Genomic DNA, 22252 nt, shown 5'->3' with positions numbered 1-22252 from the left:
TGGAGAGGCATTGAACCATTATTTCTCTTCGGTGTTCACGCAGGACGATATGAATGTAGCTGAGGAGGTCACTGGGGTGAAGGGGTGTAAAATAGAAAGTATTGTAGTTGATACAGAGGATGTGTTGGATATTCTAGATGGGTTGAAAATAGATAAGTCCCCTGGTCCAGACGGGATTTACCCTAGGATTCTATGGGAGGCAAGAGAGGTGATTGCAGAGCCACTGGCTCTGATCTTCAGGTCGTCGTTGGTCTCTGGTATAGTACCGGAAGATTGGAGGACAGCGAATGTTGTCCCATTGTTTAAGAAGGGGAGCAGAGACTTCCCTGGGAATTATAGACCAGTGAGTCTTACTTCTGTAGTGGGCAAGGTTTTAGAAAGAATTATTAGGGATAGGATTTATAGTTATTTGGAGAGTAATGAATTGATTAGAGATAGTCAGCATGGTTTTGTAGCGGGAAGGTCGTGCCTTACTAACCTTATTGAGTTCTTTGAGAAGGTGACCAAAGAGGTGGATAGGGGTAAGGCAGTAGATGTGGTATATATGGATTTTAGTAAGGCGTTTGATAAGGTTCACCATGGTATGCTTCTGCAGAAAATGCAGATGTATGGGATTGGTGGTAATTTAGGTACTTGGATCAGGAATTGGTTAGCAGATAGGAGACAGAGGGTGGTGGTTGATGGTAATTATTCATCATGGAGTTCGGTTACGAGTGGTGTGCCTCAGGGATCTGTTTTGGGGCCACTGCTGTTTGTAATCTTTATTAATGATCTGGATGAGGGTATAGTTGGGTGGATTAGTAAGTTTGCTGATGACACCAAAGTCGGAGGTGTGGTAGATTGTGAGGAAGGGTGTCGAAGTTTGCAGGGTGACTTGGACAGGTTGCAGAGCTGGGCCGCGAGGTGGCGGATGGAGTTTAATGCGGAGAAGTGTGAGGTAATCCATTTCGGTAGGAATAACAGATGTGTTGAGTATAGGGCTAACGGGAGGACTTTGAATAGAGTGGAGGAGCAGAGGGATCTAGGTGTATGTGTACATAGATCCCTGAAAGTTGGGAATCAAGTAGATAAGGTTGTTAAGAAGGCGTACGGTGTCTTGGCGTTTATTGGTAGGGGGACTGAATTTAGGAGTCGCAGCGTCATGTTGCAACTGTACACAACTCTGGTGCGGCCGCACTTGGAGTACTGTGTGCAGTTCTGGTCCCCACATTACAGGAAGGATGTGGAGGCTTTGGAGAGAGTGCAGAGGAGGTTTACCAGGATGTTGCCTGGTATGCAGGGGAGGTCCTATGAGGAGAGACTGAGGGATTTGGGGTTGTTTTCACTGGAAAGAAGGCGGCTAAGAGGGGATCTTATAGAAACATATAAGATGATTAGAGGTTTAGATAGGGTGGATGGTGATAGCCTGTTTCCTCGGATGGAGAAATCTAGCACGAGGGGGCATGGCTATAAATTAAGGGGGGGTAGTTATAGGACGGATGTCAGGGGCAGGTTCTTTACCCAGAGGGTGGTGAGGGACTGGAATGCCCTGCCTGCTGCAGTTGTAAATGCGCCTAGTTTGGGGGCGTTTAAGAGATTGGTGGATAGGTTTATGGACGAAAAGGGATTGACCCACTAATCTAAACCAATGTTTTTTTTTAAAAATAAGACTGGTCGGCGCAACATTGTGGGCCGAAGGGCCTGTTCCGCGCTGTAATGTTCTATGTTCTATGTTCTATGTCTCCTTCAGAATTTTCTCCAGTAGTTACTGTACCCCTGCATGAGACTCACTGGTCTGTAATTCCCTAGTGTATTTCTAATGCTTCTTAAACAGCGGAACCACATTAGCTGTTTTCCAGTCCTCTAGCACCTTCCCTGATTGCAGGATTTCTGACCCATTTAAAAAATCCTGCTATCTCCTCCTTTGCCTTCCGTTTCAGCCTGGGATACAATTCAGAGGATCTGGAGATTTGTCCATTTTTAAGCTTGCTAACTCCTCTAATACCATGTCACACCCAATGTCAATTTGCTCAAGAACCTCTCAGTCTCGCTCCCTGGGTTCCATTCCTTTGTCCTCATGCTCTTGAGTGAAGATGGATTCAACGCTCTTCCAATGTCCTTTGGCTCCACCCACAGATTGCCTCCTTGGTTCCTAATGGGCCTTACTCTTTCCCTGATTATCTTCTCTTGATTGATATCTCAGGATTTTTCCTACTTTTTACCAGCTAAAACTTTCTCATCTCCCCTCTTTGCTCTCTTAATTGCTTTCTTAAGCTCCACTCTGCACTTTCTGTACTTCACTAATGCCTCCGCTGATTTGTTCCCCTTGTACCTGCTAAAAAACCTCTCTTCCTTCTCATCGTATCCTGAATATCTCTGGTCATCCATGGTTCTCTGGGTATGTTACCTCTCCCTGTCACCCAGACAGAACATGTTGAGTCTGTTCCCTCTCCAATTTCTTCTTGAATATCCCCACTATTCTTCTGTAGATTTTCCCACTAGTAGCTGTTGCCAGTTTACCTTGGCCAGATCCTGTCTTATTTTACTAAAATCCACTCTCCCCCAATCCAAAAGTTTATTTTGCAACTTGTCTATTTCCTTGTTCGTAGCGAGCTTAAATTGTACCATACTGTGATTGCTATCACTAAAATGCTCCTCCACAACCACCTGTCCAGCTTCATTCCCCAGAATCAGGCACAGCATTGCGCTGGCCTTTATTGGACCCTCAACGTATTGACTTAAAAAGTTCGCCTGTACACATTTCAAGAAATGCACTCCATTTAAGCCCATAATACTATGTCCATCCCACTTAATGTTGGGAAAGTTGAAATCACCGAATATAATTTTTCTATTATTGTGCACATATTTGCCTCTCAATTTTCCACTGACTGGGGATCTATAATAAACAGCAATGTGGCTGCCCCTTTTTTATTCCTAAGCTTTACCCTCAAGTTAATTTAATGCCCCTCCAAGGTATCATCTCTCCTTTCTGCAATTAATTATCAAAATTCGCTGGACTGTGGAAAGGTGCCAGCTGATTGGAAAACAGCTAATGTGACGCCACTGTTTAAAAAGGAGGTAGACAAAAGGCTGGTTAGCTTAACATCTGTAGTTGGGAAAATGCTGGAATCTATTATTAAAGAAGAAATAGAACATAGAACATTACAGCGCAGAACAGGCCCTTCGGCCCACGATGTTGCGCTGACCAATTAAAAAAGCAATGACCCTCTAACCTAAACCAATCCCTTTCCATCCATAAACCTATCCACGGATCTCTTAAACGCCCCCAAACTAGGCACATCTACAACTGCAGCAAGCAGGGCATTCCAATCCCTCACCACCCTCTGGGTAAAGAACCTACCTCTGACATCCGTCCTATATCTACCACCCCTTAATTTAAAGCTATGCCCCCTCGTGCTAGCTTTCTCCATCCGAGGAAAAAGGCTATTACTGTCCACCCTATCTAAACCTCTAATCATCTTATATGTTTCAATAAGATCCCCTCTTAACCGCCTTCTTTCTAACGAAAACAACCCCAAATCCCTCAGTCTCTCCTCATAGGACCTCCCCTCCATACCAGGCAACATCCTGGTAAATCTCCTCTGCACCCTCTCCAATGCCTCCACATCCTTCCTATAATGTGGGGACCAGAACTGCACACAATACTCCAAGTGTGGACACACCAGAGTTTTGTACAGTTGCAACATGTCGTTGCGGCTCCTAAATTCAATCCCCAAATGGCAGGATACTTGGAAAAGAATGATTCAATCGAGCAGATGCAGCATGGATTCATGAAGGGAAAGTCATGTTTGGCGAATTTACTGGATTCTTATGAAGATGTAACAAGAGGGGAACTGGTGGATGTGGTGTTTTTAGATTTCCAGGAGGCGTTCGATAAGGTGCCTCACAAAAGGTTGCTGCATAAGATTAGGGTACACGGAGTTGGGGGTAAAGTGTTAGCGTGGATTGAGGATTGGCTATCTAACAGGAAGCAGAGAGTTGGAATAAGTGGGTGTTTTTCCGGTTGGCAGTTGGTGACTTGTGGTGAGCTGCAGGGATCAGTGCTGGAGCCTCAACTGTTTACCATATACATAGACAATCTGGAGGAGGGGACCGAGTGTAGGGTAACAAAGTTTGCGGATGACACAAAGATGAGTGGGAAAGCAAATCGCATGGAGGACGTGGAAAGTGTGCAGAGAGACTTGGATAGGCTAAGTGAGTGGGCGAGGATCTGGCACGTGGAGTATAACGTTGGCAAGTGTGAGGTTATCCACTTTGGAAGGAATAATAGTAAAATGGACTATTATTTAAATGGTCAAAAATTACAACATGCTACTGTGCAGAGGGACCTGGGGGTCCTTGTGGATGAATTGCAAAAACTCAGTTTGCAGGTGCAGTAGGTGATCAAGAAGGCAAATGGAATGTTGGCCTTTATCGCGAGGGGGATGGAGTATAAAAGCAGGCAGGTTTTGCTGCAATTGTACAAGGTACTGGTGAGGCCGCAACTAGAGTACTGTGTGCAATTTTGATACCCTTATTTGCGGACGGATATATTGGCCTTGGTGGGAGTGCAGAAAAGGTTCACCAGGTTGATTCCAAAGATGAGGGGGTTAGCTTATGAGGAGAGATTGAGTAGATTGGGCCTGTACTCGTTGGAGTTTAGAAGGCTGAGGGGGTATCTTATAGAGACATAAAAGATAATGAAGGGGCTGGACAGGGTAGAAGCAGAGAGATTATTTCCGCTTAAAGGAAACAAGAACTAGAGGGCACAGCTTCAAAATACAGGGGAGTCAATTTAAAACAGGGTTGAGGAGGAACTACTTCTAGAGGGTAGTGAATCTTTGGAATTCTCTGCCCAATGAAACAGTAGAGGCTATCTTGTTAAATGTATTTAAGTCACGGATAGATTTTTGATCAATAAGGAAATTAAGGGTTATGGGGAGCAGGCAGGTAAGTGGAACTGAACCACTATCAGATCAGTCATGATCTTATTGAATGGCAGGGCAGACTCAAGGGGCTAGATGGCCTACTCCTGCTCCTGTTTATTATGTTCTTAATGCCTCCTCCCCTTTTGTCCCCTCCCCTGTCTCATCTGAAGATTCTATATCCTGGAATGTAGACCAAGCAGTCTGCTCTGGATTGTCAGTAAAGTGATGGAAGGCACCATCAACAGTGCTATCAAGCAGCACCTGCTCAGCAGTAATCTGCCCAGTGACAAGGTCTGGACAATACCCAGGTTTGGGCTGACAAGTGGCAAATAACATTTGTGCCACACAAATGCCAGGCAATGATCATCACCAATAGGAGACACTCTAACCACTGCTCCGTGACATTCAATAGTTTTGCCATCACTGACCCATTTCAATATCCTTGATGTTACCATTGACCAGAAACTCAACTGGACTCGTCACATAAACATTGGCTACAAGCTAGGAATACTGCAGCAAGTAACTCATCTCCTGATTCCCCAAAGCCTGTCCACCATCTACAAAGCACAAGTCAAGAGTGTGATGGAATACTCCCCATATGCCTGGAGAGTGCACCTCCAACAATACTTAAGCTTGATACCGTTCAGGACAAAATTTGACTGGCACCATGCCCAAAAACATCCACTACGTCCACCATCAGCAGTAGCATCAGTGTGTACTATCTACAAGATGCACTGCAGCAATTCACCAAACATCCTTAGATAGCACCTTCCAAATGCACAATCACTTCTATCCAGAAGGAACAAGGGTACCAGATACATGGGACCACCACCTGCCAGTTCCCCTCTAAGCTACTCTCCATCCTGACTTGCAAGTATATTGCCATTCCTTCACAGTCATTGGGTCAAAATCCTGAATTCCCTCCCTGATGGTATTGTGGGTCAACACAGTAAAAAGTCTGACAACACCAAGTTTCAGTCCAACCGATTTATTTGATAGTAAACTCACTAGCTTTCGAGGTTTCCCTCTCCTTCAGGTGAATGGAGAGTTCTCCATTCACTCTCCATTCACCTGAAGAAGAGGGAAACCTCAAAAGCTAGTGAGTTTACTATCAAATAAATCAGTTGGACTTAAACCTGGTGTTGTCAGACTTTTTATTGTGTTTACCCCAGTCCAACGCCGGTATATCCATATCATTGTGGGTCAACCCACAGAACATGGACTGCAGCAATTCAACATGGCAGCTCACCGCCATCTTCTCAAAAGGGATGGCCGATAAATGCTGACCAGCCAGCGACGCCCATGTCCCAAGTATGAATAAATAAACAATCATTTGGAGGATTATTCAAAATAGTAATGACTTGGCCGTCAAGTTGCATCACACTTAGAGTCACAGTATAGAACATAGAACACTACAGCACAAACAGGCCCTTCGGCCCACGAGTTGCGCCGATCACATCAACACCTACCAATCTATAGACCTATCTATAACCCCCAATCCCATTAAACCCCATATACTCATCCAGAAGTCTTTTAAAAGACCCCAGCGAGTTCGCCTCCACCACCACTGACGGCAGCCGATTCCATTCACTCACCACCCTCTGAGTGAAAAACTTACCCCTAACATCACTTCTGTACTTTCCTCCCCGCACCTTAAATCTGTGTCCTCTCGTAGCGACCATTTCAACCCGGGGAAATAGCCTCTGAGAATCCACCCTATCTATTCCTCAACATTTTATAAACTTCTATCAGGTCGCCTCTCAACCTTCATCTCTCCAGGGAAAAGAGTCCCAGCTCCCTCAACCTAACTTCATAAGGCATGCCTCCCAGTCCAGGCAACATCCTTGTAAATCTCCTCTGTACCCTTTCAATAGCTTCTACGTCTTTCCTATAGTGAGGCGACCAGAACTGCGCACAGTACTCCAAATGAGGCCTGACAAGGGTCTTATAAAGTTGCAGCATTACCTCTCGATTCCTAAACTCAATCCCTCGATTAATGAAGGCCAGTACACCATACGCCTTCTTGACCACATCCTCCACCTGCGAGGCCGATTTGAGTCCTGTGGACCCGGACCCCAAGATTCTTCTGCTCTTCAACACTACTAAGACTCCTGCCCTTGATAGTGTACTCGTTCATCCCGTTGGTTCTGCCAAAATGGACGACTACACATTTATCTGCGTTGAAGTCCATCTGCCACTTCTCCGCCCAGTCCTGCATCCTATTTATGTCCTGCTGCAACATTTGACACCCTTCCAGACCATCCACAACACCACCGACCTTCGTGTCATCAGCGAACTTACTTACCCATCCCTCCACTTCCTCATCCAGGTCATTTATGAAAATGACAAACAGCAAGTGTCCTAGAACAGATCCCTGGGGCACTCCACTGGTGACTGACCTCCATTCAGAAAAAGACCCATCCACAACCACACTCTGCCTTCTGCAGGCAAGCCAGTTCTGGATCCACAAGGCCAAAGGCCCTTGGATCCCATGCCCTCTCACATTCTCAAGAAGTCTTGCATGGGGGACCTTATCAAACGCCTTGCTGAAGTCCATGTACACCACGTCCACGGCACTTCCTTCGTCAATGTGTTCAGTCACATTATCGAAGAACTCAACTAGGCTCGTAAGGCACGACCTGCCCTTGACAAATCCATGCTGACTATTCCTGATCATGTCAAACCTCTCCAAATGCTCGTAAATCTTGTCCCTCAGAAGCCTCTCCATCAGCTTACCAACCACTGAGGTCAGACTCACCGGTCGGTAATTTCCCGGGCTATCTCTGTTCCCTTTCTTGAAAATAGGAACTACATCCGCAATCCTCCAATCCTCTGGAACCTCTCCCGTCTCCATTGACGACGCAAAGATCATCGCCAGGGGCTCTGCAATCACTTCCCTCGCCTCCCACAGTATCCTGGGGTACATCCCATCTGGTCCCGGCGACTTATCTATCTTGATAGAATTCAAAAGTTCTAACACATCCTCCTCCTTAATATCCACATACTCAATCTTTTCCATCTGCTGCAAATCCGTAGCAAAATCTCCCAGATCAGCTTCCACCGTGAATACTGAGGCAAAGTACTCATTAAGCACCTCTGCCATTTCTTCTGGTTCCAGACAGACCTTTCCCCCTTCACCTTTTATAGGTCCTATCCCTTCTCTTCTCATCCTTTTACCTTTCACATATTTATAGAAGGCCTTGGGATTCTCCTTAATCTTACCCGCCAAGGTCTTCTCATGACCCCTTCTGGCTCTCCTAATTTCCCTTTTAAGCTACTTTCTACAGTCCTTATACTCCTCAAGATCCTTAACCTCTCCTAGTTCCCTGAACCTTTTGTACACCTTCCTTTTCCTCCTGACTAGGTTCAACACAGCCTTCGTGCACCACGGTTCCCACAACCTACCAAAACCCCCTTGTCTCATCGGAACGTTGTCATGCATAGCTCCAGACAAACATTCCTTGAATATCCGCCACCTTCCTTCGGTACTTTTCCCTAAGAACGCCTCCTTCCAGTTTATTTATCCAAGTAACTTCCTGACTTCTTCGTATCTCCCCTTACTCCAGACAAACACCTTCCTAGCCTGCCTGATGCTATCTCGTTCCAATGCAGTTGTGAAGGAGATAGAATTATGGTCACCATTCCCAAGATACTCTCCTACCGAGAGATCCATCACCTGCCCTGGTTCATTCGCCAGTACCAGGTCAAGTACAGCCTCTCCCCTCGTAGGCTTATCCACATACTGTGTCAGGAAACCTTCCTGAACACACCTAACAAACTCCTCCCCATCCAAACCCCTTACCCTAGGGATATTCCAGTCAATGTTTGGGAAATTGAAGTCTCCCATCACGACAACTCTGTTATTAATACATCTCTCCAGAATCTGTTTCCCCATCTGCACTTCAACTTCCCTGTCACTATTGGGCGGCCTATAGAATACACCCAGCAAAGTTTTCGACCCTTTGCTGTTCGTAACTTCCACCCACAGGGACTCTGTAGATAGTCCCTCCACGGCATCCTCTTTCTCTGCAGCCATGACACTGTCCCTGATCAACAGTGCCACTCCACCACCTCTTCTGCCACCCTCCCTGTCCTTCCTGAAGCATCTGAAACCTGGCACCTGAAGTACCCAGTCCTGTCCCTGAGACATCCGAGTCTCCGTAATGGCCACCACATCACATTCCCAAGCAGCAATCCACACCCTAAGCTCATCTACCTTATTCACTACACTCCTTGCATTAAAATATATACACTTCAGCCCCTCAGTCTGGGCATTTCCCTTCTCCACCCCCTGTCTAACCTCCCTCTCATACTGCCTGCGGTCCTCCCCTACCTGGGAGCTAACCTCCTCCGTCCCAGTCTCCCCATCACAATTCCCTCCCCCCATCCTTTCTAGTTTGAAGTCCCCCCGATAGTCTTAGCCAGTCTTCCCGCCAAGATATTAGTCCCCCTGGGATTTAAGTGCCACCCGTCCTTACTGTACAGGTCCCACCTACCCCTAAAGAGGTCCCAGTGATCTAGGAACCGAAATCCCTGCCCTCCACACCAGTCCCTCAGCCACGCATTCAGCCTCCACCTCATTTCGTTTCTTCCCTCACTCTCCCGTGGCACAGGCAGCAATCCTGAGATTACTACCTTCGCTTTTCTCTTCCTCAGCTGCCTACTCAGTTCCCTATAGTATCTTAATGATTAGGTAAGTGGCGACTGAGGGTGGATGAGAAGTAAGCAAATCCTGCACTCCAGATCCCAAAATTTGTGGGACATATTGCTCCATGTGCCCAAAAGTCTGTGGATTGAGAATCGTTCTCTTCAGTCACATGAAGACCCACGGCAGTAATTTGTCACCGAGTTGACATCGTCTTCAAACTGACAGACCGCCAATAGCTATTAGTGATGTCACTGGACTTCTTACTTTACCAGAGGCCCGAGTTATGAATAGTTGGATCCAGATTCAATTAACAGCCTCCGATAACTGTCTGTAAGGAGTTTGCACGTTTTCCCCGTGTCTGTGTGGGTTTTCGCTGGGTACTCTTTTCCCTTCCCAGTCCAATGATGTGTAGGTTGGGTGGATTAGCCATGGTAAGTGCATGGAGTTGTGGGGATAGGGCGGATAGGTGCTCTTTCAGAGAGTCGGTGGAAACTTGATGGGCTGAATGACCTTTTTTTTGCATTGAAGGGGTTAGAACAAACAAAGAAAATTATAGCACAGGAACAGGCCTTTGGTCCTCCAAGCCTGTACCAACATGCTGCCCAACTTAACTAAAACCCCCTACCCTTCCAGGAACTAAATCCCTCTATTCCCATCCTAATCACGTATTTGTCAAGATGCCTCTTAGAAGTCACTACGTATCCGCTACCACCACAGCAACGAGTTCCAGGCACCCAACATTTCCTTTAAGTCTTGCCCCTCGCACCTTAAATCTGTGCTCCATAGTAATTGACTCTTTCACCCTGGGAAAAAGCTTCTGACTATCCACTCTATGGATGCTTCATAATCTTATAGACTTCTATCAGGTTGCTCCTCAACCTCTGTTATTCCAGTGAGGACAAACCAAGTTTCTCCAACCTCCTCATAGCTAATGCCCTCCATACCAGGCAACATCCTGGTAAATCTTTTCTGTACACACTCTAAAGCCTCCACATCCTTCTGGTGTTGTGGCGACCAGAATTGAACACTATATTCCGAGTGCGGCCTAACTAAGGTTATATAAAGCTGCAATATGACTTGCCAATTTGTAAACTCAGTATCCTGGCAGATGAAGGCAAGCATGCCGTATGCCTTCATGATTACCTTCTCCACCTGCGTTGCCACTTTCAGTGACTTGTGTACCTGTACACCCAGATCCCTTTGCCTATCAATACTCTTAAGGGTTCTGCCATTTCCTATCTGTATTAGACCTTCCAAAATGCAATACCTCACATTTGTCTGGATTAAACTCCATCTGCCAAATCTCCAACTGTTCTGTATCCTGCTGTACCCTTTGATGGTCCTTATCGCCATCCACCAATTTTTGTGTCATCTGCATACTTAATAATTAAACAAGTTACATTTTCTTCAGATCATTACAAAGGTCCCAGCACTGATCCCTGAGGAACACCACTTGTCACAGCCCTCCATTCAGTAACGCACCCTTCCACTGCTACCGCCTGTCGTCTTTGACTGAGTAAAAAGTCTGACAACACCAGGTTTTAATCCAACCGATTTATTTGATAGTAAACGCACAAGCTTTCGGCGTTAGTCCCTTTGTCAGGTGAATGGAGAGTTCTGGCCTCAGACAGAGCATATAAAGCACAGATTGTTTAGAGATTACTGATTAGAATGCGAATCCTTACACCTAACCTAACAGCAGGTTAGGTGTAAGGATTCGCATTCTAATCAGTTATCTCTAAACAGTCTGTGCTTTATATGCTCTGTCTGAGGCCAGAACTCTCCATTCACCTGACGAAGGGACTAACCCCGAAAGCTTGTGCGTTTACTATCAAATAAATCGGTTGGATTAAAACCTGGTGTTGTCAGACTTTTTACTGTGTTTACGCCAGTCCAATGCCGGCATACCCACATCATGTCTTTGACTGAGCCAGTTTTGTATCCACCTTGCCAGCTCACCTCTGATCCCACGCGACTTCACCTTCTGCACCTGTCTGCCATGAGGGACCTTGTCAAAGGCCTTACTGAAGTCCATGTAGACAAATTCCGTACCCTCATCAATCATCTTCATCTCTTCTAAAAACTCAATCAAGTTTGTGAGACACGACCTCCCCTTCACAAAACCATGTTGCTTCTCACTAATACGTTCATTTATTTCCAAGTGGGAATAAATTCTCTCCATTAATTTCTGTACCACAGATATAAGGCTCACTGACCTGTAATTACTTTGAAAATTCTTACTTCCCTTCTTAAACAAAGGAACAGCATTGGCTATCTCCAATTCTCTTGGACCTCCCCTGTAGCTACTGAGGATACAAAGATTTCTCTCAAGGCTTCAGCAATTTCCTCCCTTGCCTCTCTCAGTATTCTAGGATATATCCCATCAGGCTGTGGGGACTTGTCTACGTTAATGTTTCTTAAGAACCCCAATACACCACCTTTTGGATCTCAACATAACTCAAACAATCTACACACCTTTTTCCAGCCTCATCATCCACCAAGTCCTTCTCTTTGGTGAATACTGACACAAAGTACTCAGTTCCTGCCTTATATTGTTGTAATTAGCCATACCCCAATTTAGCACCTTATCTTGAGGACTACACTTTTTTTTTTATCTATCAGTACCTTAAAGCTTACTGAATTGTGGTCAGCGTTCCTGAACTGCTCCCCTACTGAAACATCGGCCACCTGGCCAGGCTCATTCCCCAATACCAGGTCCAGTAGGGCCCCTTCCTTTGTTGGACTATGTATATATTGTTCCAAGAAGCTTTCCTCGATGGTCCTTATAAACTCTGCCCCAGCCATGCTCCAGCACTAAGCAAGTCCCATTCAATATAGGGCAAGTTAAAATCTTCCCACCTTTTCCTCTAGGTTCATTGAAATCTTCATGAAACGACGAAAAATTTTTCTAAGGGCCTTAAAGCACAGATTTTTATTTCAAAGAATAAATGATTATCTGTTTCTCTTTAGTGTGCAAAGTTTAAAAGTTATTTACCAAATGTCACTAAGCTTCTCGATTGCTGTTTTTGCAGGTATATGGGATCGTTCACTTAAGTATTTTTAATATGTGTATCCATTCTTGGGGTGTGGGCAATGCTGACAAGGCCAGCCTTTGCTCATCACTAATCGACTTTCAGAAGTTGTGAATTGGGGGGCGGCGGTGGTGGTCACATTAGAAAATAATTTGCAAAGTGCTGCTGTAGTCCTTTGCTTTGCACATACATAACCCAGCAAAATTATAATTCCATCAAGTCATTCACTTGATGAAAGAGCAGCACTCCGAAAGCCTGTGATTCCAAATAAACTGTTGGACTTTAACCTGGTATTGTGAGACTTCTTACTGTGCCCACCCCAGTCCAACACCGGTATCTCCACATCATATTTATTTTACAAATTTGCTGGTAGTTTTGAACTTTTAAAATATTACCTGTACTTGTTTTATTTTTCTAGATTTAACCACATCTTCTTGCAGCTTGCCTGGCTTACGATCACAAAATCATCAAATAGGTACAATCCGTAACTCTGAAAAAAATCCATCACAATCTTGTCCACGGACTGAGAGAGAAGGTAATGGTGATCAATAGGAACAGTGTATTGGAGTGATTTTAAATGTCAGTCTTTCCCTTTGTAAATAGATATTTTGTTCATTTCCTTTACATGCTAAATAAAACTCAATGTCTTTAATTAAAGATATGAAACATTAAAGTATAAAAAAGGTAAAATTAATGTAGACCCATTGCTATCAATATAAAGAATAACAAAGGATAGTAAAACAAGTAGCAGGGTAAGAAATGGGGATGTTTGCCAATGATGGTGACCATTTATGACAGTTAATCCTGAATCAGTGTCCATCTGTCACAAGATCTGAACAATGTTCAGGCTTGGACTGATGAGTGGCAAGTAACACTTACTCTCAAGTACCACTTAAGCAAGGGTTTGCACGCTTTAAAACTGGCGTGATGCCTTATTAGTGATATAAAAGGTTATGAAGGTTTTGTCTAAACTATAACGTGTCTACTGTTTCTAATTTCTACTGAATATGACACTCTTCAAATATAGCAAAAAGAAACTGATTATAGAATTGAACCATTTGGGTACTAGCTTTATCGAGATGAGAAGGATTGCACAGTTGACTTCTGAAGCATTAGGTGAGCATCAGGTTCCCTGATCAAATAGCCTGCTTAGACTTACCATTTAACTCTACAGTTCAGTGAGATGTCCCTATTTTGGCAGGTATCTGTGGAGTCTGAACACAACTCAGCACTGTGGAGAAGGGATGGTAAAATTAAGAGAAAAAAGCCATTATTTGTCAATCTTTTCCAGTTGTATTCTAAACTACCTTATTTCACTGGAATGCTGATTTGAGCCTGATGTATTTATAAGGATTTCACACCTGTATTTCATATTTTTAATTATACGATTTATTACTTGCAGTTTGTATGTATGTAAAATGTTGATACTGTATCTAAAACTAATTGAAGGGAGAGAGGTGAATTATTCGTGATACATAGAGTGAATAAGATAGGTTTAGACTGTGGGATGATTTAGTGGGACACAAAAATTAAGATAATTTGCCAAATAACCAGAGGGCAGAAGAGGGGAAAAAAATATTCTGCAGACACGGTAGCACGATGGTTAGCCCTGCTGCTTCAAAGCTCCAGGGTCCTGGGTTCGTTTCCTGGCTTGGGTCACTGTCTGTGTGGAGTTTGCACATTCTCTGTGTCTGTGTGGGTTTCCTCAGGGTACTCCGGTTTCCTCCCACAGTCCAAAGATGTGTGGGTTAGGTTGATTGGCCATGCTAAGAAATTGCTCCTTAGTGTCCAGGGATGCTTAGGTTAAAGGGATTAGTGGGTATAATATGTAGGGATATGGGGGTAGGGCCTGGGTGGGATTGTGTTCGGTACAGACTCGATGGGCCGAAGGGCCTCTTTCTGCACTGTCGGGTTCTATGATTCTAGTTATTGTGATCTGGACCAGGCTGCTAAAAGGTCAGGTGGAAGGAGATTCGATAACTTTCAAAAAGGAATTGTACAAATACTTGAAGGACAAAATGAAGGCGAGTGCATAAGATCTGGCAAATACACGATGAGGCTAACTTGCTCTAATCTGCTTTGCTATTTAAAGCCAAAGTGCAGAAATACAACAGCATTGAAGAGCTAAAGTGGAATACTACATTGTATTAACTTCGAGTCAACATAAGAACATAAGTTCCAGGTCAGAGTTGAGGAGGAACTTCTTCACTCAAAGGGTAGTGAATCTCTGGAATTCTCTGCCCATTGAAGTGGTGGAGGCTACCTCGCTAAATATATTTAAGTCACGGGTAGATAGATTTCTGATAGTCAGGGGAATTAAGGGTTATGGGGAGAAAGCGGGAAAGTGGAACTGATCCACTTCAGATCAGCCATGATCTTATTGAATGGTGGGACAGGCTCGAAGGGCTGGATGGCCTACTCCTGCTCCTGTTTCTTATGTTCTAGTCTCTTGGTATAATTCTTCTGAATTAGAGCTTTACCCCCACCCCACTCTTTTGTTTCATGTGGGCATTACTGGAAAAGCAGGCATTTATTGTCCTTTACATTGTAATTAATTGCCTTGAACTGCAGTCTATTTGGTATAGCGCTATACACCCACAGTGCTATTAGCAATAGGTCCTTTTTGATGCATATTTTGATTACTTGCATAAGCATGAAGTGATGCGATATATTTTGGAACTTCTTTCTGAACTACTGGAAGTTTAATTCAAAGCTTTAATGAAACACTGGGGGTTGTACTTAGCATTATGCTATGGTATGTGCTCTGCCTGAAGATAGGTCTTTGTGTCACAATCAAGAGTTTTAAAATGTGTTTTTGAGACTGTGTCTTCAACTTAATGTGAGGGGGCGTGAGTCAGGTGTTCTGTTCTGAGGTCTGACTGACGGCAAGTCTAGGTTGTTTGATTGTTGGAGATTAAAGGGGCCTAAATTGTTTGCTGGGAAGAAAAGTGCAACGTGTGTACACTTGGAGCAATGGCAGCAGGCTCTGTGCTAGCAGTAGATAAACTGTGAGCCTCCAAAGCCCTGGATAAATGTTGAGAATGTTAGGTAATAAACAGAGATGTGTTGCCAAAGTGTTTTATCTTGCACTCATTAGGACAAATGCAAGCATGCCAAATTTCAAATGTTCATGACAGTTTATAACATAGGAAAAACAGAGTGCTGATTTGATTGTCAGGTTGATTCTGATTGACCAAAGCATTGCCATGTGAACACTAGAGAATAGACTCCCTGTGCTTCTAGATAATTCCAAAATGGGACAAGGCTGAAATCTAACCATTTTGTCTGCAGAAAACAGGTTCCTGCATATGAATGTATATCACTCTCAGTGAGCGTAAATAAGCTATGCTATGAGCTTAGAACATAAGAACTAGGAGCAGAAGTAGAACAATTGGCCCCTCGAGCCTGCCCTGCCATTCAATAAGATCATGACTGACTTTTTTTTTGTGGACTCTGCTCCACTTACTCGCCCACTCACCACAACCCTTAATTCCTTTACTGTTCAAAAATTTATCAATCCTTGTCTTAAAAACATTCAATGAGGTAGCCTCAACTGCTTCACTGGACAGAGAATTCTACAGATTCACAACCCTTTGTGTGAAGAAGTTCTTCCTCAACTCAGTCCTAAATCTCCTTCCCCTTATTTTGAGGCAATGGCCCCTAGTTCTAGTTTCACCCTTCAGTGGAAACAACTTCCCTGCTTCTATCTGATCTATTCCATTCATAATCCTTTATGTTTCTATAAGGTTTCCCCTCATTCTTCTGAATTCCAATGAGCATAGCCCCAGTCTATTCAGTCTGTCTTCATAAGCCAACCCTCTCAACTCCGGAATCAACCTAGTGAATCTCCTCTGCACCTCCTTCAGTGCCAGTATATTGTTTCTCAAGTAAGGAGACCAAAACTGTACACTACTCCAGGTATGGCCTCATCAGCACTTTATATAGCTGCAACATAACCTGGCTGTTTTTAAACTCTGTCCCTCTAGCAATGAAAGACAAAATTCCATTTGCCTTCTTAATTACCTGCAAACCAACTCCTTGTGATTTGTGCACAAGGACACCCAGGTCCCTCTGCACAGCAGCATGCTACAATTTTTTACCATTTAAATGATAGTCCATTTTGCTGTTATTCCTGCCAAAATGGATGACCTCATTACCAACAACATATTCCATCTGCCAGACCCTTGCCCATTCACTTAGACGATCTATATCCCTTTGCAGGCTTTCAGTATCCTCTGCACACTTTGATCTGCCTCTCATCTTAGTGTCATCTGTGAATTTTGACACACTATACTTGGTCCTCAACTCCAAATCATCTATGTAAATCATAAACAATTGCGGTCCCAATGCTGATCCCTGAGGCACACCACTGGTCACTAATCACCAACCAGAAAAACACCCATTTACCCTCATTCTTTGCTTTCTGTTAGTTAACCAATCCTCTATCTATGCTAATACATTACTCGTAACTCCGTGCACCTTTATCTTGTGTAGCAATCTTTGGTGCGGCACCTTGTCAAATGCCTTCTGGAAACCCAGATAGACCACATCAGCAGGTTCCCCATTGTCCACTATACATGTAATGTTCTCAAAGAATTCCACCAAATTAGTCAAACAAGTTGGCCCAGCCAATGAAGCCCACATCCTGTAAAATGAATAAATAATTATAGTTTAATCAAGTAATTACTATATTATAAAGTTCTATTCCTACAATTTTGGAATGTTAGTTCACGCTTAGAATTCCCTGAGGTGCTCCACAGTTTGTTGCTACCACCTAATGGTGAAAAAAAGACTGCAGCTGTAATGACATTCCATTTGTGAAACTTGGATTTGAATCCAGTGTGCAGAATGAAAGTCTCTGCACGAAAAAGGTTTGGATGAAGAAAGCCTTTCAGTTCCCCCTTCTAATACAAACATCTTTCCAGTCCAAGGTGGAACTTCTCCTGGCCTGCTAGCCTGCAGGAGATTGAATGAAATGAGTTATGGGCAATCCCAGTCCCCTTCCCGTGAGTTCACAGCATTCCATACTATTTTCCACAGTGAGACCATTGCACGGGCTGACGTCAGTGGAACGAATAGACGGTGCTGTTTTACAGGTGGAGATGCAGCTTAATTCTACATCTAAAGGTTTAAAACAGGGATTCCTGGTTGGGAGAGACTCTCAGTGAATGTCAAGACAGGGTGGCTGGTGAACTGGGACAAATGAACCATTTAAGGCACAATCATAGAATGCTATTCTTAAAAAATTATGGAATGAGAAACCAGCAAGCCAGAAATATGGTCCACATCTCCAAAGATATGTGGGTTAGGTTGGCGATGTTCAATTGCCCCTTAGTGTCAGGGGGATTAGTAGGGTAAACGTGTGGGGTTACAGGGATGGGGCCTGGGTGGGATTGTTGTCAGTGCAGGCTTGATGGGCTGAATGGCCACCTGCACTGTAGGGATTCTAAATCAGACTGTCCAGTTAAGAGTGCAAAAAAGATTTACTAGGATGCTACCGGGACTTGATGGTTTGAGTTATAAGACTGGGACTGGGATTCTTTTTCTCTTGCGTATTGGAGGCTGAGGGGTGATTTTATTGAGGTCTATAAAATAATGAGGGGCATAGATCAGTGAGATAGTCAATATATTTTCCAGAAGGTAGGGGTGTCTAAAACTAGAGGGTGTAGATTTATGGTGAGAGGGGAGAGATAAAAAGGGTTCAGAGGGGCAATTTGTTTCACACAGAAGGTGGTGAGTGTCTGGAACAAGCTGCCAGGGGCAGTAGTAGAGGCGGGTACAATTTTGTCTTTTAAAAAGCATTTAGACAGTTAAGCGGGTAAGGTGAGTATAGGGGGATATGGGCCAAACATGGGCAATTGGGATTAGCTTTGGGGTTTAAAACAAATGGTGGTATGGACAATTGGGCCGAAGGGCCTGTTTCCATGCTGTAAACTTCCGATGACTCTATAACTGTGACCCTTCATGAACCCATGCTGCCTCTTACCAATCGGACAATTTATATCCAAATGTCTCGCTATTCCTTCCTTGATAGATTCAACCATCTTCCCTACTACAGAACTTAAGCTAACCGGCCTATAGTTACCTGCCTTTTGTCTCCCTCCTTTTTTAAACAGTGGTGTCACATTTGCTATTTTCCAATCTGCGAGAACCACCCCAGAGCCCAGCAAATTTTGGTAAATTACCACTAATGCGTTTGCGATTTCCCCCATCATTTTTTTCTTGGTACCCTGAGATGCAGTCCATCAGGACTAGGAGACTTGTCTACCTTTAGCCCCATTAAGTTGCCCAACTCTATCCATTTCGTGATAATAAAGAACAACAAAGAACAGTACAGCATAGGAAACAGACCCTTTGGCCCTCCAAGCCTGTGTTGCGCGTTGGTCCAACTAGACCATTCGTTTGTATCCCTCCAACCCCAGGCTGCTCATGTGACTATCTAGGTAATTCTTAAACGATGCCAGCGTGTCTGCCTCCACCACCCTACTTGGCAGTGCATTCCAGGCCACCACCACCCTCTGCATAAAAAATGACCCTCTGATATCGCAGTTATACCTCGCCCCTCTCACCTTGAGCCTGTGACCCTCGTGATTGTCATCTCCGACCTGGGGAAAAGCTTCCCACTATTTACCCTATCTATACCCTTCATAATTTTGTACACCTCTATTAGATCTCCCCTCATTCTCTGTCTTTCCAGGGAGAAAAACCCCAGTCTACCCAATCTCTCCTCATAGCTAAGACCCTCCATACCAGGCAACACCCTGGTAAACCTCCTCTGCACTCTCTCTAGAGCCTCCATGCCCTTCTGGTAGTGCGGCAACCAGAATTGGACGCAGTACTCTTACAAGTGTGGCCTAACCAGCGTTCTATACAGCTGCAACATCAGACTCCAGCTTTTATACTCTATACCCCGTCCTGTAAAGGCAAGCATACCAATATGCCTTCTTCACCACCTTCTCCACCTGTGCTGCCACCTTCAAGGATTTGTGGACTTACACACCTAGGTCCCTCTGTGTTTCTATACTCTTGATGGCCATGCCATTTATTGTGTAGCTCCCCGCTACATTAGTTCTTCCAAAATGCATCACCTTGCATTTATCTGGATTAAATTCCATCTGTCATTTCTCCGCCAATTTTAGAACATAGGAACATAAGAAATAGGAGCAGAAGTAGGCCATCTAGCCCTTCGAGCCTGCCCCGCCATTCAACAAGATCATGGCTGATCTGAAGTGGCTCAGTTCCACTTTCAATTAGGGTAATTGTTATGGGGGATTTTAACTTTACTAATATTGATTGGAATTGTTATAGCTCTAGCTCGTTAGAGGGGTCAGTTTTTGTACAAAGCGTGCAGGAAGGTTTTTTGACTCAGTATGTAGATAGGCCAACTAGAGGTGAGGTTATATTGGATTTGGTGCTGGGAAATGAGCCAGACCAGGTGCTAGACTTGGAAGTTGGTGTGCATTTTGGTGATAGTGACCACAATTCGGTTACGTTCACCTTAGTGATGGAAAGGGATAGGCATGAACCTCGGGCCAGTGGTTTTAGCTGGGGGAAGGGTAATTATGAGGCTATTAGGAGAGAATTAGGAAGCATAGGTTGGACTAGGAGATTACAGGGACTGGGAACGTCCGAAATGTGGAGTTTTTTCAAGGAGCAGCTACTGCGAGTCCGTGATAGGTATGTCCCTGTCAGGCAAGGAGGAATTGGTAGGGCTAGGGAACCGTGGTGCACCAAAAAAGTAGTTTCGTTGGTTAAAAGGAAAAAGGAGGCTTATGTTCGGATGAGACGTGTGGGCTCGGGTAGTGCACTAGAAAACTTTAGATTGGCTAGGAGGGAGTTGAAGAGTGAGCTAAGAAGGACTAAAAGAGGACATGAGAAGACTTTGGCTGATAGGATTAAGGAGAATCCTAAGGCGTTCTATAGGTATGTCAAGAACAGAAGGTTGGTTAGGGCAAGATTAGGGCCAGTTATAGACAGCAGAGGGAAGTTATGTGTGGAACCGGAGGAGATTGGAGAGGCATTGAACCAATATTTCTCTTCGGTGTTCACGCAGGGGGACATGGATATAGCTGAGGAGGTACACTGGGTTGCAGGGGAGTAGAATTGACAGTGTTACAGTTGATAAGGAGGATGTGCTGGATATTCTGGAGGGTCTGAAAATAGATAAGTCCCCTGGTCCGGATGGGATTTACCCCAGGATTCTCTGGGAGGCAAGAGAAGTGATTGCAGAGCCTCTGGCTCTGATCTTCAGGTCGTCGTTGGCCTCTGGTATAGTACCGGAAGATTGGAGGTTAGCAAATGTTGTCCCATTGTTTAAGAAGGGGAACAGAGACTTCCCTGGGAATTATAGACCGGTGAGTCTCACTTCTGTTGTGGGCAAGGTTTTAGAAAAAGTTATTAGGGATAGGATTTATAGTTATTTAGAGAGTAATGAATTGATTGGAGATAGTCAGCACGGTTTTGTGAAGGGTAGGTCGTGCCTTACTAACGTTATTGAGTTTTTTGAGAAAGTGACCAAAGAGGTGGATGGGGGTAAGGCAGTGGACGTGGTGTATATGGATTTTAGTAAGGCGTTTGATAAGGTTCACCATGGTAGGCTTCTGCAGAAAATGCAGATGTATGGGATTGGGGGTGATCTGGGGAATTGGATCAGGAATTGGCTAGCGGATAGGAGACAGAGGGTGGTGGTTGATGGTAAATATTCATCATGGAGTTCGGTTACAAGTGGCGTGCCTCAGGGATCTGTTTTGGGGCCACTGCTGTTTGTAATTTTTATAAATGATCTGGATGAGGGTATAGTTGGGTGGATTAGTAAATTTGCTGATGACACCAAAGTCGGAGGTGTGGTAGATAGTGAGGAAGGGTGTCATAGTTTGCAGGAAGACTTAGACAGGTTGCAGAGCTGGGCCGAGAGGTGGCGGAGAGGAGTTTAATGCGGAGAAGTGTGAGGTAATTCACTTTGGTAGGAGTAACAGATGTGTCGAGTATAGGGTTAACGGGAGGACTTTGAATAGTGTGGATGAGCAGAGGGATCTAGGTGTATGTGTACATAGATCCCTGAAAGTTGGGAATCAAGTAGATAAGGTTGTTAAGAAGACATACGGTGTCTTGGCGTTTATTGGTAGGGGAATTGAATTTAGGAGTCGCAGCGTTATGTTGCAACTGTACACAACTCTGGTGCGGCCGCACTTGGAGTACTGTGTGCAGTTCTGGTCCCCACATTACAGGAAGGATGTGGAGGCTTTGGAGAGGGTGCAGAGGAGGTTTACCAGGATGTTGCCTGGTATGGAGGGGAGGTCCTATGAGGAGAGACTGAGGGATTTGGGGTTGTTTTCGCTGGAAAGAAGGCGGCTAAGAGGGGATCATATTGAAACATATAAGATGATCAGAGGTTTAGATAGGGTGGATAGTGATAGCCTTTTTCCTCTGATGGAGAAATCTAGCACGAGGGGGCATGGCTTTAAATTAAGGGGGGGTAGTTATAGGACGGATGTCAGGGGTAGGTTCTTTACCCAGAGGGTGGTGAGGGATTGGAATGCCCTGCCTGCTGCAGTTGTAAATGCGCCTAGTTTGGGGGCGTTTAAGAGATCCGTGGATAGGTTTATGGACGAAAAGGGATTGGTTTAGGTTAGTGGGTCATTGTTTTGTAACTGGTCGGCGCAACA

General features: G+C 44.5%; 1 protein-coding gene across 2 annotated transcripts in view; it reads left to right on the top strand.

Moving 5' to 3' along the window:
- wdr32 (WD repeat domain 32) overlaps positions 1–22252 on the top strand; it is a 104857-nt gene that overhangs the window by 58377 nt on the left and 24228 nt on the right. Inside the window, exon 5 of one of the 2 annotated variants that reach the window (XM_080196438.1) lies at positions 13006–13122. The exons of the other annotated variant lie outside the window; for it this stretch is intronic. Within the exon in view, the coding sequence (XP_080052564.1) occupies positions 13006–13122 (117 nt within the window). The remainder of the gene's footprint in view (positions 1–13005; positions 13123–22252) is intronic. 2 annotated transcript variants of the gene reach the window in all.

This window comes from Carcharhinus amblyrhynchos, chromosome 1, assembly GCF_965287045.1.
Source record: "Carcharhinus amblyrhynchos chromosome 1, sCarAmb.v2.hapA, whole genome shotgun sequence".
In the NCBI taxonomy this organism is placed as follows: domain Eukaryota; kingdom Metazoa; phylum Chordata; class Chondrichthyes; order Carcharhiniformes; family Carcharhinidae; genus Carcharhinus; species Carcharhinus amblyrhynchos.
Note: the sequence above shows the minus strand (reverse complement) of the source record. Positions and strands in the feature narration are given on the sequence as shown.